We start from the raw sequence: 17,561 nt of genomic DNA on the forward strand, positions 1-17,561 counted from the left end.
CGAAGCCTTTGCAGGTGACTGGTAGAGAAAAGTGTCTGTGCACCACCTGCCTGTGGTACCTTTATATTCCTATTTATATTCCTGCCATCTTATTGTCAGTGGGATGTTATATATAGCTTTTATGGTAATTCTGTGTGCTGAATGCAGCTTCCAGGGAGGAAATTGCATGGAGAAATGGGTGAAGAAGTAATAATAATAGCAATAATCTGCATAAGCCCCTGTTGGTAAAACCCACAGCCCTACATCTCCTGAAGAAAAATGCACAGATATGAGAATAGTTTTCCAAACAACATCTTCAAATGACTTGGAGGGTGACTTTTGGCAAGGGATGGAGTGGCAGGACAAGGGGGAATGGCTTTAAACTGACAGAGATTTGGGTTGGATGGATATTGGGAAGGAACTTTTGGGGAGGCCCTGGCAAAGTTGCCCAGAGAAGCTGTGGCTGCTCCATCCCTGAAGTGTTCAGGGCAGGTTGGAATATCTGTTTTGGTGTGTCCTGCTATTCCAGGAGCAGGGAAAAACCTCAGCTGGGATCAGGGCCCCTCCTGCTGCCCTGTGGGTGTGGGACAGATCCTGAGCTAACCCCAGAGCCAGAATCAGGCCTGGGTTTGCCTGCAGAGAAAAGCTGTTTTACAGGGGAACATGAGACACAGTTTAGCAAACACTCAAGGGCTGAGTTAGTTTTAATAATGTTGTTTAATCCTATGGAAATGGAGAGGATTACTTATCCTTAGACACTTCCCTGGCTGGGGGCTGGGATCTGGGAGGAGCTGGCCTGGCACTTGGCTTGTCTTGCTCTTGGGAGGTGTTGGGAAAAATATTCCTGATATTGGGACAGTCCTGCTGGAGATGCTTCAAGGAGGCTTTTTGTGCCTGATCCCTCTCACTGGGTGGCTTGGCTTTGTCAGCTGAGTGTGGGTTTGGGATCAGTGGGTTTGGGATCCTCACTGGGCTGTGCTGGCTCCTCACTTCCTCACCTGAGTGTGGATTTGGAATCCATGGATTTGGGATCAGTGGATTTGGGATCAGTGGATTTGGGATCCTCACTGGGCTGTGCTGGCTCTTCACTTCTTCACCTGAATGTGGATTTGGGATTCGGGATTCTGTGGAATTGGGATCTGTGGGTTTGGGATCAGTGGAATTGGGATCAGTGGATTTGGGATCAGTGGGATTGGGATCAGTGGAATTGGGATCAGTGGATTTGGGATCAGTGGGATTGGGATCAGTGGAATTGGGATCAGTGAGTTTAGGATCAGTGGGATTGGGATCAGTGGATTTGGGATCTGTGGGTTTGGGATCAGTGGGTTTGGGCTCAGTGGATATGGGATCCTCACTGGGCTGTGCTGGCTCCTCACTTCTTCACCTGAATGTGGATTTGGGATTTGGGATTCTGTGGAATTGGGATCAGTGGGTTTGGGATCAGTGGATTTGGGATCAGTGGATTTGGGATCCTCACTGGGCTGTGCTGGCTCCTATGGAAGCAGTGCCAGGCTTTGATGTGCCAGGATGAGCAGAGCTCGGGGCTGCTCAGCAGAGAACAAAGGGAACCTTGCTGGGGAGGAGAACAGGGAACTTACATTTCCCTGGAAGTCAAACCCCGCAGTGGCACTGTCTGATTCATAAACTGGATTTTTACTTCAGAAGGCTAAAAATAGAGCATGGAAGAGACTCATTCAGTCAGTCTAGGACTTCCCTGGTGCTATTTTAAGCCCCCTGGAGCAGGGCTGGGGTTGCCAGGGGAGTTTCCAGTCTCTGTGCTCTGTCTGGGCTGGGTTTTCCAGGTACCACTCGAGGTGTTCTGTGTCCTGGTGAGCCCTGGAGCCTCTCAGGGATGTTCTGTTCCCTGTTTTCCATGTGGAAATCACCCACTTTGTGTGTGATTTCCCAATTTTTTGGTTGATGCCCTGGCTTTGGCTCCACACCAGCAGCTGACAGCCAGGCTGGCATTCATGGCACGTGAAAAATGGGAGGGATGAAGGTTGCAAAAGTGTGGAGGAAAAGGGTGGTCTGAGATGAGGCTCTCATTGATGTCCTGGGATAAAAATGTGGCTCTGAGTTCATCCCAGGAGAAAATCCAGGGATGTGGTCGCTGGTGGGTGGTGTGGAGGTGGCTCAGCAAGCCAGGGGAGCATCCCAAGGTAAAATTCCTAAACAAAGGGGTCCCTGTGGCTGGGTTGGATGCAGGGCAGCCCCAGGCAGCAGCAGCCCCCAGGGGTTGGGTTTGTACACCTGGAGCCCACTCAGCCCTTTCTCCATGTCCCATCCCAGGAGATTGGACACCAGTCCAAAAATAACAGGTTTGTTTTTATCCCTCCAGCTCTGAAACGGTGAATGTGAACAAGGGTAAAACACACTTTAAATCTACCTCAAACCCATCCTTTGTTCCTCTTCATTGAAAATTCCCCATAGCAATTAAAACTTCCATCAAAAATGGGAGTTCTTCTGGAAAACCTGGTGGTTTTATTGCTCCTGATTGCAGTGCTGATGAGAATATTTTGGTGTTGAATCACTCCTGGCTGTTTTCTGCCAGAAAAGGGCGATGGTCTGCACTCACCTCTGACAGACTGATGATGCATCTTTATTGAATTGCAAGAGCTCAGAGCTGTTCAGCCTTGGCAAGTTTGCCTCAATAAGATCATTTTGTGCGAGGAGAGCCACGAAAGGAGTTGTAATCCTTTTGTAATAAAACACCAAGCAAGAGGGTTTTCTCAATGCTTCTTAGTGTTGCATAAAACCTGTCAGGGCAGGTCTGGGCTCATTAAATGAGTGTGGGGATGGAATTTCCTCAGATGAAGCTGTTCACTAATATCCTGAGGGTTCAATGTCTTTTGTGCTCAGTGGTGGAACCTGAAGCAGGGTTGGCACTGGCAGGGTGCTCCCAGCCCTGATGGTGACACTGTGACACTCGGGGGGGGGACTGGAGCACTTCCATTCCAGTGGGGGCCAGCTCCAAGCACCAGGCTGGGGTCCTTGGGCTCCCACCAAACCTTCCTGTGTCCTCAGGAAGCACACCAACCTCTTCTTCTCTCATTTCCAGGTGATCTCTGCAGTGTCCAGGCTCTCCTTCCACAGTATTGCTCAAACCAAAGGAATTAGGTAAGATCCTTTCCATATGATGCCTTCAAGTAACATCTCCCTCTCCCCCTCTCCATATTCCTTGTATTTAATCCCATCAGACTCTTTGGAAGCTGCACACAATGGAGTTAAACAGACACCTTTGGGATGCAGGTGGGAATAGCTGCAGATGAAATAAGTGAAAACCTGAGGAACTGTGTGCACTGTCCATGCTGGGGAGGGCAGCAGGGAGAGTTTTGCTGTCTCTAGCTGGAGGTTTTGCTCAACTCCACAGAGGATCCCAGGAAAGCCAGCAGTGCCCAGGAGCTGTCCCCAGTGTCCCCTGCCCCTGTGCAGGAGAGCCCAGGGACCTTTCTGCCCCTAACACTGGGAAATGTGCCCTGGCTGTGTCACAGGCACATGCTGGGTGAGGGGGTGGGATGGCAGGGTGTGCTGCCTGCTCCTGCTCTGAGGGAGCAGTGCAGAAGGAATGAAAGGCAGCAGACAGCCCCTATTAAGCAGAGCTGTTATCCTGCTCTTTGTTCACCTCCCTGCAAAATTGCTTCGCAATTGCTTTTCCTCGTTAGAGTGCATTTGTATTATTAATCTGGGAACATCTCATTAGGGCCACAGCTATAACAGGGATGGGTTTGCAGCCTGAATTACCTCTCCTGGTTTTCCTGGGGAGGGAGTGTGTGTGTTTTCACCCCTCCCAGCTATAGAACACATTGGATTTTCTCCACAGCACGTGTGCTGCTGCTGCTCTGGTGGGGATCTGTGGTGCATCCCAAGCCAGGCACAGCCAGGATGAAGGGATGGATGGGATCCCTGCCCCCTTCCAGCCCTGCCACCCACCCCCAGCACCCCCTGCCACCACTCCCACTGTTGGAACATATTTTCCCTGCCTTGTCTGTGCTGAGATTGCTGGAGGGGAACAGCTTTTCACGTGTAAAACCAGCTCAGAGCCTTCCCATCTGTTAAACACAGATCCCAGCAGGGCTGGGGGAGAGGCAGGGCCGAGGGTCTGGGGAAGAAAGATGTGCTGTAAGTTCAGGGCTGTTTGTTGTGATGATAGCCCTGAGTCCTGCAGGAGCCTGCAGTGGTTTTTGTTTTAAGGGAAGAGAGCATCCAAGGGGTTTGGAGGCTGGGGGATTCACAGGCACAATGTGCAGTGCCTTGGCAAGGGCTGGGTGCAGCCCCACGTTTCTCTTCCCAGAGAAAAAACAAGGCACAATTCTTCCCAAGAATATTTCTGGGATTCACATTCTCTGAACCTCAGCGAAAAAACCCACAATTCTTATAATTTGCTGTGCCTGTGTTTGTGCCAGAGTAGAATGCAACATAGAGATTGTTTACCCAGAGTGATGGTGCTTTGTTTCCTTGGCCTGTCAGGGCCAAAAGTGCTGGGACTGTTGGGTGACAGTCACCAGATTCTGTGCAGGGTTGAGTGCTTGGCAGGTTCAGTTTTAGATGTACAGAATAATATAGCATAATAAAGTCATTAATTAGCCTTCAGATATCCATGGAGTCCTCCCCATCATTCTCTTCCCTTGTCAAGGCTATCACAGCATTGCTACAGCTGGGTTTAATCTTGGGGCATCACTGGGAGGGTCCCAGGTGTCACCCCTGGCAAAGCCCTTCCCAGGGCAGGGAGGGGGTCCTGGATCCAGCTCAGAGGAGGAAGGAGCTGCCATCCCCTGGGAAGGCTTGGCTGAGCCCCTGTTGGTTGTGTGAGGGCTGGGCATAGCTGGGATGCAGAGACAAGGGAGGCTTTGCTGTTCTTGTGGCTTTTTCTCATTCATTTTACAGCTGGCATTTACAGTTCCCACTAAAATCCTTTATCTTGGAAGCCTTTGGCACCATAATTACACAAGAATAGCACAGAGCTTATGAGCCTTTGCTTCTAACCCTGTTTTCCTGTGTATTAACCCTGTATCTCCTCCAGCTCTGCAGGAACAGACAATGCTGTCACTCCTTGAGCTGGAAAATAGAACAGACTCGAAATGAATTCTGTAATTCCAGGAAAATACCCTCCTGGGAGTGCTGCCTCCCATCTCACTGTCCCCTGCAGCCACAGAGCCCTGGCTTGGTCCATTGCTGCATCTTCTTGCCTTTAAATTAGGTGATTTCTTGCTGCACCATCACAAACCCCTCAATGGCAGAAGCTAATCTCAAATGGATGAATCTGAATTAATCTAATCTTGTGGGAACCAGCAGCAGCTCTGGCTCCCTGAAGGGACTGCTCACATCAGCCACCACAGCTCATTGGGTCCATCCTCTTCCCTCTCCCAGTGAAGATGCTTCCCCTGAAAGTGGGAAAAATCTTGTTGGCTTAGGCACAGTGCTTAAAACCATGGTAAATACAGTGAAATTTGGATGCTGGGTGGATTTTGTGGTCTTCAGCCCCACAGCATGAATGTGGCTCTGCTCCAATCCCTGTTTTAGGGCCTGAGAATCAGGATCACAAATTAACAGTGAAATAAATCCCAAAGCCTGTTCCTTGTCCTCGAATAAGTTTCATGGTGTGGAGAAAAATAAAAATCAATCTTGTGTGCTGTTCAGTGAAAAAAAGAAATCCACTCTTTCTGTCTTAATAATTTCTGGCTGCAGGAGCCTTGCCAGAGGAGGCCTGTTTCCCAGAGTCCTGCAGATAGCTATCAGGGTAGCTCTGAGGAGATGACTGAGTGTTTCTTCCAAGGAACAAGCAGCACAACCAGGGCAAAAACTCCATCCTGAATGCAGGGTTTTATTTGCAACGTGCCTAATGTGCAGCAGCTGCAGTACAGCCCTGCTGTGGCCATCCTCTGCCTGCCCTGTCCCCATCCCAGGGCTGCTTGCACAAATCCTGCAGGAAGCAGGCTCTGTGCTGATGGGGTGGGAACTTTCTGCTGGGATTTTGATCCCTCTGTTGTCCCAGAGGGTTGAACACAGGGACAAAGAGCAGATCCCATCCTTGTTTTTCTCTCTCCAGCTCACGGTGTTTGTACTCTTGGGCCTTTGAGAATGACCCAAATCTTGAGATTTGGATCATTTGTCCTTGGTCCCCAGCTGGAGAAGGAGTTGTTTTGTCTCCCTGCTCTGTGCACAGAGCTCACCATCCCCTCATATGAAGCTGAGAATTGCACACAAAAGCAGCACAGGATCTGAAAAATCATTGCTCAGGAGAGGAGATTTATTTGTTATTGGTTCCATCCTTCCCTCCATCTCTTTGGAGGACTGTCAGCACTTCCAGGGAGAAGTTCCACTGTGCTCCATCCCTGAACAAGGAGCCTTTATTACCCAGCTAGGATTTTCCACTGCAGCCCTAATTCCATTACCCCATTCCCACGCTGGCTGGCACTTCCCAGGCAGCCTGCAGGGTTCTGTAGCAGCTTGCTCTTTGCACAGGGATGTCATGCAAAGCTTCTCCCGGGCTTTGGAGCAAGAATTTTCATTCCATTCCCGAATTTTCATTCCCTTTTTGCGTTTTCATTCCAAGTTTTCTTGAGCAAACTCAGCTCTCTGGAGGACAACAAGGCTTCTTTTTTTTTTTTTTTTCCAGTTTTCCCTTCAGACTTTCTTGCCACATCCACGGCTGTTCCCTGCTGCCTGTGGCACATCCTGGCGTCCTCTGGGCTCCACCATCCACCTCGTGCTCTGGGGGCTGAAAGGGAGCTCTGAGCAGAGCAGGGGGCATCTGTTTATTCATCTCCCTGAGATCTGTGTTTTTCCTGGAAGCAGAGTTCTGCAAGCAAAGCAGGAGGTTCAGGGATATTGGCCCGTGCTGCCTGCATGCATTTTTAATGTGTGCACAGCAAAGCCCAGCTGAGGATGGGAAGGGGTTTGCATGTTCAGAGGCCTTTGTGGAGGCCCTAAATCTGAGCAAATCCTTCTGCATGAGCTGAATCTCTGGGTGACTCTCCTCAGAAGGCACCACAGTTGATAAAAGGCAGTTAAAAACATTTGCAGATGGTTTGAATCCTGGTTGTCAGAGGAGGTTTTCTCTCACAGGAGCAGTGGCAGTGCTTTGGCTGGGCCATGGAGGGAAGGACAGGAAGGACACAGGGATGAGTTTTCCCCCTCCTGGGGCCAAGGCAGGACCCATTTGTGTCAGCTGGATGACAAAGTGACCAGTGCAGGTCCAGTGGGAGAGGCTGTCAGGGCTGGGTGCCCATGGGCACCCTGTGGAATGGCCATCCTGGCCATCCTGTCTCTGGTTTTTGGAACAGGTTGCCCTGAGAAGCTGTGGATGCTCCATCCCTGGAAGTGTTCCAGGCCAGGCTGGATGGGGCTCTGGTGGAGTGGATATTGGGTTAGGGAGATTGGAATGGGAAGACCCTTATGGTCCCTTCCAAACCATTCCAGGATTGTGTGACTTTTCCCATCTCCCCAGTGCAGACAGAAAGGGGAGAGGAGAAAAGCTCAGCCCTGGGATTAGCCCAGGTCAGAGCTACCTCCAGGCAGCCAGATGAGTACCAGCATCCTGCCTGCAGGGAGGATGGAGCCAAGAAAGGTTCCCTGCAGCCCTGCCAGCCTCATCCCTCTCCCCTTTGCCCAGGTAAAGCATCAAACAGGCCCAAAATGAGGATTCAGCACTGTCAGCCCTGAGTTTCTATATGAACAGCTTGCCAATAAAATCAGGATGTGTGGGGGGAAAGGGAGGAGGGATGGGAAGGGAGAGGCAGAGCAGCATTCCTGGCAGGAGGTGCCCAGGCAGGGGAGGAGCAGGGGGCACAGGGAGCTGGACCTGCAGCCCCTGCCTTGCCCAGCCTGGGTGTCTGAGGTGCCAGTGTGTGCCACTGGGTGATCAGGAACCTCCTTGGTCATTCAGCCACCAGATCAGAATGAAACCTGGAGTTTTGTCCAGGTTTTGTGACTTGAATCCATTTCCCCACCTGACTGAGCCCCACTTTGGTGTGGGGTGACCCCTCTGCTTGCAGTGGGGGTCACCCTGTAAAAAGGGCTTTGTGATCCTGATCCTGAGTAAATCCTGATCCTTGGGAAGGCTGGCCCAGAACAGAGACTAGATGGAGCTAAAGAATAAAGCAGGGATTTATTAAAAGGCCTCAATGGATCCACCTTGGGCAGCACCAGAGCCCAGCCAGGGCTGCACCCAAGATGAACCAACATGGTCCCAAAATGAACCCAGGATGACCCAAAATGGCCCCAAAATGCACAGCCGGGCACGGGGTCTCTCCCTGGGATCAGCTCTGCTCCATTCCCACCTTGCAGTTCATTGTCCCAGCCCAGCTTTAGCCCAGGCAGTCCCACCCTTGTTTTTCTCTCTCCAGCCCACGGGGTTTGTGCTCCTGGGCTGAGATTTGGATCATTTGTCCTTGGTCCCCAGCTGGAGCAAGAATTGTTTTGTCTCCCTGCTCTGTGCACAGAGCTCACCATCCCCTAATCTGAAGCTCAGAATTACACACCAAAGCAGCACAGCATCTGAAAAATAGAAAAGCTAAACCTGAGGCAGCAATCCCCCCATCAAGCCCCACATCTTGCAGAAGATGTGGTGGCATGAGCTGGAGCTGATCAGGATGTTCCCCTCACTGTCCTGAAGGAGAGAAGGGAGACAGGGAAAATCTTTTATGGCCTTTGCAAGGATTCTCCAGCGTGCCCAGGCTTCCCGCAGATCAGATTTGGTCTCTGCTCCCCCTGCCCCTGGGGATGGGAGGAGGATCCAGCTGGGTGTGAAAATAGCAAGCAATTAAAGGCACTAACAATTAAGTCCTCAAGTGTCTCCTGGTGAGGAGGTTGTGAGGGCTCCTCTTCTCCTGAAGGTTGGTTTTACAAGGATTGTTTTATTCCCTGCCAAGGGCTCTCTGGAATTGCACTCTGCCCATTATTCTTTTACTGCCGTTGTGTTTTCCTTGTACACACTTGAAGTGTTGCTATAAAATGGATGGAGAAGGCTGTGGGAGGATCTGTGTCTGGAAATGGGTACAGCTGCTGGTTTTGCAGAGCTCTCCTGGAACTGGGACCAGTTTTGGAACAAACTCAGACTCAGCACAAACCCCACAAGCAGGAGGTCACGTGGAGGTTGTTCCTTGTGACACCACCAAACCTTTAGGAGTCACCACAAAGCTCCTCCATTTGTTGATAAGCAGAATTCTTGGCTGAAAAGCAGCTCCTTTCCCACTTAAAAAAAAAAAAAAACCAAAAACAAAAAACAACATTAACAGATTTTTCTTTTTTTTTTTGGCAAGTTTATATCCTCACAGAGAGCCTGAAAAAAATATCCCTGACATGTTTTCCTGCACGGCTGCTTTGTAGGCTGGGGGGATGCTGAGGTCACCCCACAAGCATCTGCTCACAAAGCAAAGGCAGCTTCTCTGTCCCCTCCCCAGCAGCAGCTTTGCTTAATGAGCACAGCTCTGATGAGCTGGGCTCAGGTGGGGCTTGCTGGGCTTTGGGGGCACCTGCTGTGTCACTGCTGCTTCCCTCAGCCTCCTCCTGTGTCACTGTCCACCCTGTGGGACCTTTCCAGCACCTCTGTCCCCTGAGGATGCTCCAAGGATGGGGAAGGGCTGCAGGCTGTGAAATAGGGGACCTGGGAGGTTCCCAGCACTGGGGGATGGGGTCACTGCCATGGACTGTGCCTGGAGAGGGGCCCTTGGGTGCTCTGGGACAGCCCAGGTCTCTCTGCAGCTCCCTGGGGAGGGGGTTCCTGGTGGCCCTCAGGATGGGCTGTTTGGAGCTGGTTTGTGCTGCACAGTTGGGCCCCTCTAGGCTGGGATGTGCTGGTGCTGGAATCAGGCAGAAAGGTCCATTTTGGTAATTATTTCTTTCTGTTGGCACATGTTTCATTGGGTGGTACAGCAGAAAAACTCAGAGTGCTGTAAGATCTCCTTGTGCTACTTTGCTGCAAGTTAAAAATGGGGCTTGCAGGATTTGTGTTTCCACCAGGTGTGTTCCAGTGTGAGGCAGTGGATGTGGTTGGGTGGGGGGCAGTCATTCCCTAGTGGTTGGTTGTGCTGCTACCCCACAGGGTTTGGCTCTTTTTTATTTCTTTCATTTCAAGAAAGACATTTCTGGATTCCCCTTTTGATTTTATCCATCTGTTCTCATCAGTGTGGAGCTGAAGTGAGGAGAAAATCATCTCTCTTGCTTCAGTGAGGCATTGGTACACGAGGGGTTTTTAAAAACGTGATAATGTGTCGAAACATAGAATTCTACGAGCTGTTATTTTCTTGTCTTCTCATCTCCAGAAATGCTCAGTTCAGATTGGAGCTGAGGATAAAGCAGGGCCTGCAGCTCACCCTTGGGTGCTGATACTGCACTGAGTGTTCTCCTGCAAAATCATCATCATCATCATCTTTGTGTTAGCTGGTGATGTAACTCGCTCTTTCCCTGCTGAATTTCCATCAGAATTCATCTTGCAAGAATTTCTGCAAGTTCCAGACCACAAATAAAAGCAAACTGTAATTTTTCAGAGGATGTGTCTAAAATTTGGCTCCCCGTGAGGTGCTTCTTTCCAGAGATGAGTAATGTAACAGAAAAGTGTGATTTTAATTAAATTCAGCAGCTTTTGCTATGCTCTGATGGGTCTTGTTCTGCACAGGGAGAATTGATTCTACTCTGCTTTATAGAAATGGATTTTGGGGGCATTAATAGGGTGGTTTTACCTCGCAGCACTTGGCCAGGATCATTGCCTGGTGCTGCTCCTGTTTCACAGGTGGGAACCAAACCTTGGAGGGGCAGCTCCAGGTCACCTCTTTGCTGGTGCCTGCTCAGCTCCCAGCCACCTCTTGGTAAATTAATGCTGCTTTAATTCTGCCCAATTCCATCAAGGAAGTGAGGGAGGCATTTTCAGTGGTGTGGAAAAGTCTTGGAAGGATCCCTGATTTTCTTTGGGCAGCTCCAGGAGTGCTCAGGGAGCCAGAACTGACAGGAGACACAGTCACAGGAATGGGGTGATCCCCACTGCCTCGTCCTCCTGGAGAAAAAGAGGAGGAAAAAAGAAAAGAGGAAGGTTGGAGGTACCAAAATGATGTGCTGGGAACAGCCAAAGTCTGACATTTTGGGATTAAACCTCAGCAGTGGGACAGAAGGATTTTCTGGAAGTGTGGGGCTGAGAATCTCACTCCCAAACCCCCATGGGAACACAGCCTGAAGCTTAAAATGATGCAGTCAGTGTCCTGTGGGATTTCTGTGCATTCCCTCCAGAGCAGGGATGTCAGGGGATCTGTACACCCAGCCAGGGGAGCTGGAAGTCCTGCAGGGTGCAATTTCACACTATAGACTCCACACCATGGCAATATTTTTCTGCCTGGAGGATTCAGCACAGCCCTGTCCATCCCAGCAGAGCTGCAGGAGCTCCTTTGCACCAGCTTGAGGCTCTGGTCCTTGCCATTAGTGGAGAAATGCCTCGCAGAAGGGACAGCAGATGGGAGCAGCTCAGGTTTCCCGGGTGTCACACACTCCACCTGCTCTTTAAAACACTCCAGTGTTATCCCTGGACTCAGGAAAACAGGGGCAGATTATCCTGCTGGTGCTGGGAGGGTGGAATCCCCCTCCAGGAAGGGATAAATCACCTCCTTTACAAGGTGGAAAACTTCCTTGCAGATCTGCCTGACAAACCATCTCCACTGAGAGCAGCCTCAGGTGGGAGCAGCTCCTTGGGATGGAGTGCCCTGAGGGGGACATTTCCTCCCTCTCTGCTTCTCACCAGGCTTGCTGTTCCCAGGGCTGGTGTTTGACCCCAAGAAATCAGAGTGGAGAGTGGAAAAATGGTAAATAAACCACGCTGGGCCCTCCTTGCTCTGTCCCATGTAGATTTATTTTATGAGACCAAGGTGCTGCTGTACAAAATGATCAGACTGAAGCTGCCTCATCCCTGCCCCTCTGCAGAGGTGAAGAGCTGGCTTTATTGCTAGGACAAGGCAGCCCAGATGCTGAAATATGCTCATAAATAAATAAACCCCCCTGTTTATTGCTGTTGGAATTGCAGCCTACCTGGCTCTTCCCGTTAAATAATTCAGAGCAAAGAGCAGCCAGGCAGTGCTGAGAGGTTCCCTGGGCAGGGGTGGACGGTGAGGATGTGGTGTGGGAGGGATCATGGGGCAACCTGAGACCAAAGGAGGGTTTTTTTGCATGAGGTGCCTCGTGAAATATTAATTAATTGTCCCTGTGGGTGATGTGCTGTGGCTGGCTCTGCCTGTGTCCCATTTGCAGGGAGCTCTGGGAGATCCAGAAATGACCAAAAAATGTTCTGTAAGATTAAGGGGGTGCTTGGCATCAGCGTGTGCTGTAAGTCCTGCCCTCCAGAGGAGCAAATTGCTTGCTCTTTCCTTCCCTTTCCAGCCCTAAACCAACCCATCACATCCATCCCACTTCCCTCCTTTGATCTCTGGAAGTGGTGCTGTGCACTGCTGGGGGGTCTGTCTGTGCAGGAGCCGACTTTGGAAGCTTTGTTATCTCCTAAGAGCCTGGTCCAGCTCTGTTTGATGCCACTGGGGGCTTTTGCTTTTCATCTGAGCAGGGTGGGGCTCTCAGCAGCCCTGGCACGGGCTGGGAGGATGAATGGCTCAGCAGGTGGTGGTGGAGGAAAAAGAGCTGGTGCTTAGCTAAAGATATGAAATAAGAGATGTTTCCAAATGAATTTTAATAAGCTGGGGTCTCTGCAGACCTGTTGGGTTCCAGTGGACTCAAAGTACTCCTTGCTGTTGGGCATTCCCAGCTCCCCTGTGCTCCCACATAAGGAGTTGCAATGTGCCTCGAGCTCTTTGACAATTTCCCAGGGAATCCAGAGCTTTTAGATCTTCTGACTGACAACACTTTTACTCATTTTACCAAAAAAGACAGCCCAGAGATTGGTCCCAAACCAAGTGTTTGCTGTTGGGGAGCTCCTGGCTGAGGAGGGGGCAGCACCTTCACCCACCTGGATGGAGATGGTGCTCCCTGCATGGCTGGGGCCAAGGGCAGCATCTGTGGGAAGGTTCTCAGTGAAACCCTGTGCTGGTGAGAAACACTGCCTTGAAAGATCTCCCAGCTGGCTGTTCTGGGTGTTGCCTTGATGGGGATCTGGGGTGGGAGTGAGAGCAGAGTTCCTCTCACCTACTCTGTCCCTACCACATCAACTCTGATTTTGCAGCCAGCTCAGGTGTGTTCAGGGCCAAAAAAAGAACTGAAATGGATGTGTAAGGGAGCTTAAGTCAAAATTAGGGAGATATTTCAAATAGTGGCTGTTGGTAGAGCTGAATTAAATTGTGTTGTTGCACTTAGAGCTCCTGGGGAAGAGCAAGGGTTGAAGAAAGGAAAAACCCAAGGCTTTGTCCCAGAAGCTGCCCTTCACCTCCAGATTTTGGATGGTCCATTTAGTAATCCTCACCTTGGTGTGACTTCTCCCTCTAATTGCATTCTCTGAGTCCTTATTTAGCCATTAGCTGCCACTGCAGGGACACAGGTTATTAATTCCTCCCCTGCCCTGACTTTCACTCTGGGCCTTCAGCACTCAAGGTGAAGCTGGGAGGGCCAGGGGAGCTGCATCCCCATGAAACTCTGATTAGGAAACAATTTTCTCCCTCCTTGTCTTACATGGGGGGCTGTATCACAGGAGCCAATTACACCTCAAGCCCAGATTTATGGCTGGAGATGTGTCCATGTGACTTCAATATTTTTTATGGCTCTTTTACTCTTTTCTCTCTGGTGTGGGGAAGGAAACACTCAGAGAATAAGAGCAGAAAATGCACGTAAAGGAAGGGAGGTCGTGCCTTGTGGTGGATTTCTTTTTGGAATTGTCCTGCTCCATGGTTGGGCTCAACACAGCTCTTTCCCCTCCTGGTCAGGGTTTTAATGGAGCTGGCTGCAGGTCTCAGCTCTGTTTCAAACTGCTTGGTGTGGAGCTGCTCACCTAAGGAAGGCTGAGGTGTAGCAAGGAAGAGAAAGCAAATTAATGCCAGTGAAAGCATCCAGAAATAGCAGATTCAGGGGCTAACCAGGCCATGTATTAAATCTTTCAGGAGAGGCAATCTATCATGGGCAGGGAGGGGAGAGGAGGGAATTGCTCCTGAGGGCAGTTAGAGGTTCAGGTGTGGCCAGCTTTGCTCCTCCACAGTGTCCCATCCCCGTGGTTCACCTGGAGAGCCCCACCTGCCTGGGATGGGCAGGGCTGTCCTGCTGCCACCCCTCTGTGTCCCTGTGCTGTCCCTGGCTGTGCCCATGGGGATGCTCCAGCCCCAGCAGCCACAGCCCAGCCTGGCCCTGTGCCAGCAATAATACGTGGGGTTTAATTAAAACAGTATTTTTCATCTCCCTCATACATTATTTGGTTATTGCTTCAGAACGAGCCAAGGAATTCTTGTGTTCCCCCCACTCCCTCCCTCACTCCTTTAATCTGCTTTCTCCCCTCCTTTCTTTCTGCCCTTTTGGTGTCCTTTCCCTCATCTCCAGGGGTTTAACTTTTTTCAGCTGTCACAAAGTTGTTAAGATGAGGAAGCCCAGGGTTCATAAGGACTCAGTCATCCCCCTGGGATTGCTGGGAGATGCTTGCAGGGAAGCAGTGCAGAGCCTGGCTGAGCAGGGGAGGAGCTCACAGGTGGAAAGGCTGGAGGAGAAGGTGTTTCTCCATCCCAACAAATCCAACACCAGGCTGGAATGAAGATCCCTGAGTTGTTTGTGTGGCACCAGCTCAGCAGGAAGGGCTCAGCCATGGGGGCTCTGAGGTGCTGTGCTGTCAGACCGTGCAGCTGCTCATTTTGGTGCCCAAGTGTGCCCTGTGTGCCCAGCCAGCCTCCCCACCTGCATCCCTGCCCTGCCCTGCCAGCTGTGCCCTGGGGAAGCAGCAGGGCTGGCGTCACTCTGGGACAAAAACGGCTTTGCAGTGAATATTTTGTGCTGCTCAGCAGGATGCTCAGGGCTGGGCTGAGTTCAGGAGCTCTGCTGTGAGGGGTGAGGCACCAATATAAAATATAACCCTGTCATTCCTTCCCTTCCCAGGCCCTTCCCTTCGGAGGAGACCACGGAGAATGACGATGACGTGTACCGGAGCTTGGAGGAGCTGGCAGAGTGAGTGGCCTCACCTTCTTCTCCTGGGAGGGCTGAGGGAAAAGTTCCTGTGGGTTTTCCAGCAAAGGCAGATAAAGTTTGACAGCAGGGCTGGGAGAGCCAGCATGGCTGCTTTGATCCTTTGGCCAGGAGATTTTTGTGCTCTGACAAAAGTCCATCTTTTTCTGGTGGGAAGCCCTGGGAGATGTCACTTTTAATCAGGTTGAGTTGATGAGTGGCTTGGTGGGGGGTGAAAGGGGCCAAGCCCAGGGGATCCCCAACTCCTCCTAAATCCCAAAACCCTTCATCCTCTGAGGTGATCCAAGCCAGCTCTGGGAGTGAGGTCCTGATTTCCCCCCATGGCATTTTTTGGGTGCTGCACCCCCATGTGTGATTTTGGCCCTGAGGCAATCAGAGAATAGTTTGGGTTGAAAAGGACCTTGAAGACCATTTCATTCCACCCCTTTGCAAAGGGCAGGGACACTTCTCCCTCTGCCACGTGGCTCCAAGCCCCATCCAGGCTGGCCTTGGACACTTGCAGGGCTGTGGCAGCCACGTCCTGCCATGGCACCCATCCTGCTTGTCCTTGGTGGGACGTGGGGTGATGCTGCTGCTGTCTCTGCCTGTGTTTATCTGGTTTTTCTGCCTGTGGTGGTGATGTAACAGGCTTTTAAAATCAACCTTGAACTGCAGCACGCACGGTGAAGTGCAGGCACTATTGGAATTCGATGGCAGCATTCCCATCAAGCCAGGGTTTTGCTTATGAAGTGCAGCCTGCTACATATGGAGGGATGGAGTGCATGGGTGGATGTGTGGCTTTATGCAGTTAAATATTATTGTTCCACAACATAAATAATAAGACTCCTTAATCCAATGAGTTCCTTATGGCTTCAGTTATTACAAAAGTAAATCATAAATTACCAGCAGAGGGAATGGAGTGCCCTGGAATTCCCTGCTTGCTGTTGGCTCCCAGCAGCTGCAGTTTAATAAAATTCTAACTAAGAAAGGGATCCTTTCAAGAATAGCATTTTTTTGTGCCCCCTCTCCAAAAGTTCTCAAAATCCCTTTAATATTGGGGTTTAAAATTCCTGTTTCTCACACAGAGATGTGCTTTTAATTGGAGAGAGGTTTGTGTGGGGACTCTCACAGGAGCTGGTGGGGATGGCAGTGCTGGCCTGGAAAGGAGAGTGGGTTTGGGGTGCTGCCCTTGGGTATTTGGTGCTGGAAGTGGGTTCCCAGCTTTACTGGTTATTTGGTGCTGGAAGTGGGTTCCCAGACTGGTTCCCTTATCCCAGTCTGCTGGGGACAAGGTGTCCAGGTGGAAACTTCCCACACTGTTCCAACTGTGATGCCCATCAGATAATTGGAGGTTTATTCCCACTGATTTCCCTGTTCTGTCCCAGATCTCTAAATTTCACTTTCCCTGTTTTCCCATTCTCTGCAAAATCCTCTTTTAACATCTTATTTAGGACTTGTGGAGGAGAGGCATGTTGAAATGAGCAGGGGTTGCACAAATTCCCTCACGCAGGCCTGCCCTCCCCGTGTGTGGAAACACAGCCTACAAAACGGTGTCAGAATCCACCCACAGCTGGAAAAACCCCAAAAACTCCCCAAGAACCCCTCAACCTGAGTTCTGCTGCTCCTGCAGCCTGCAGCAGAGTGCCCTTTCTCCCTGGGGCAGGGAATTCTGGCTGGAAATGCTCCAGTCCCAGAGCTGTGCCCAGGCCCCGCAGCCTGCGGCCCTCATGAGGAAGCCATTGCTCAGCTCCCGCCCTCTCCACACAGCTCCACAAGGGCAGCATTCCCTGCTGGCAGGGGTTCCGTCCATCCAGCCCCTCTCCTGATGGTCCAGCAGCCTTGATGGCTGCAGCCAAAATGCTTTTTTTGGAGGTCAGGAAGCGATTTCCATAGCAGGCAGGGAAATGACCCGGTGTGTGTGCAGGGAGCTGCTCCAGCCCTGCCTGTAAATCCAGTGGGGATTTGTCACCTCAGGGTGACACTGCTGTCCCCACAGGCCTCAGAGGGACAGGGCTGGGTGAGGAGGGACAACCCTGGTGGGCTCTGTGCCACCAGCTCACCCTGGGAGAGGAGAATCCCCCAAAGGGAGCTCTCTTTGGAGGAAAAGCTCAGGATAAACTCTGAGTTGGTTCTAACGGGAGATTTTGGGGTCTGGTAAATGAGTTGGGTGTTTTTTTGTTTTTTTTTCAAGTGTCAGAATGCTTCATTTCAACTTGAGTGGAGTAGTTTGGTGTCCCCAGGTTGAGGTTTTGAATTCCTGTGCTGCAGAGCCTTTAGAATATGAACATATTTGTGGCGGAGGTGCTGATTTGGGGAGCAGAAGGAACCAGGCTTTGTCCCTCTTGTCCCCATGATGCTCTGAAGAGTGAGACCCTTCATCCTGTGGGACAAAAACCAGGGCTGGACAGGGGTGCAGGAACAAGCTGTGTGTGAAATCATGGGGTTCTGCTGTGTTTAAAGGACGTTCAAGCCTTGGTGACCCCATTGTGCTTTCACCTTTGGGGTGGTGCAGGGATTAATCCCAG

The 17,561-nt window shown here is 50.9% G+C and overlaps 1 protein-coding gene across 2 annotated transcripts in view; it reads left to right on the forward strand.

Annotated features, from left to right (window-relative positions):
• The window catches only part of VAV2 (vav guanine nucleotide exchange factor 2), a 110,219-nt gene that overhangs the window by 60,828 nt on the left and 31,830 nt on the right, over positions 1–17,561 (forward strand). For both annotated transcript variants that reach the window (XM_050981152.1, XM_030230146.2), the window contains exons 3-4: positions 3,038–3,096; positions 14,971–15,039. In XM_050981152.1, the coding sequence (XP_050837109.1) occupies positions 3,038–3,096; positions 14,971–15,039 (128 nt within the window). The remainder of the gene's footprint in view (positions 1–3,037; positions 3,097–14,970; positions 15,040–17,561) is intronic.

Source organism: Serinus canaria, chromosome 17, assembly GCF_022539315.1.
Source record: "Serinus canaria isolate serCan28SL12 chromosome 17, serCan2020, whole genome shotgun sequence".
NCBI classification, from domain to species: Eukaryota; Metazoa; Chordata; class Aves; order Passeriformes; family Fringillidae; genus Serinus; species Serinus canaria.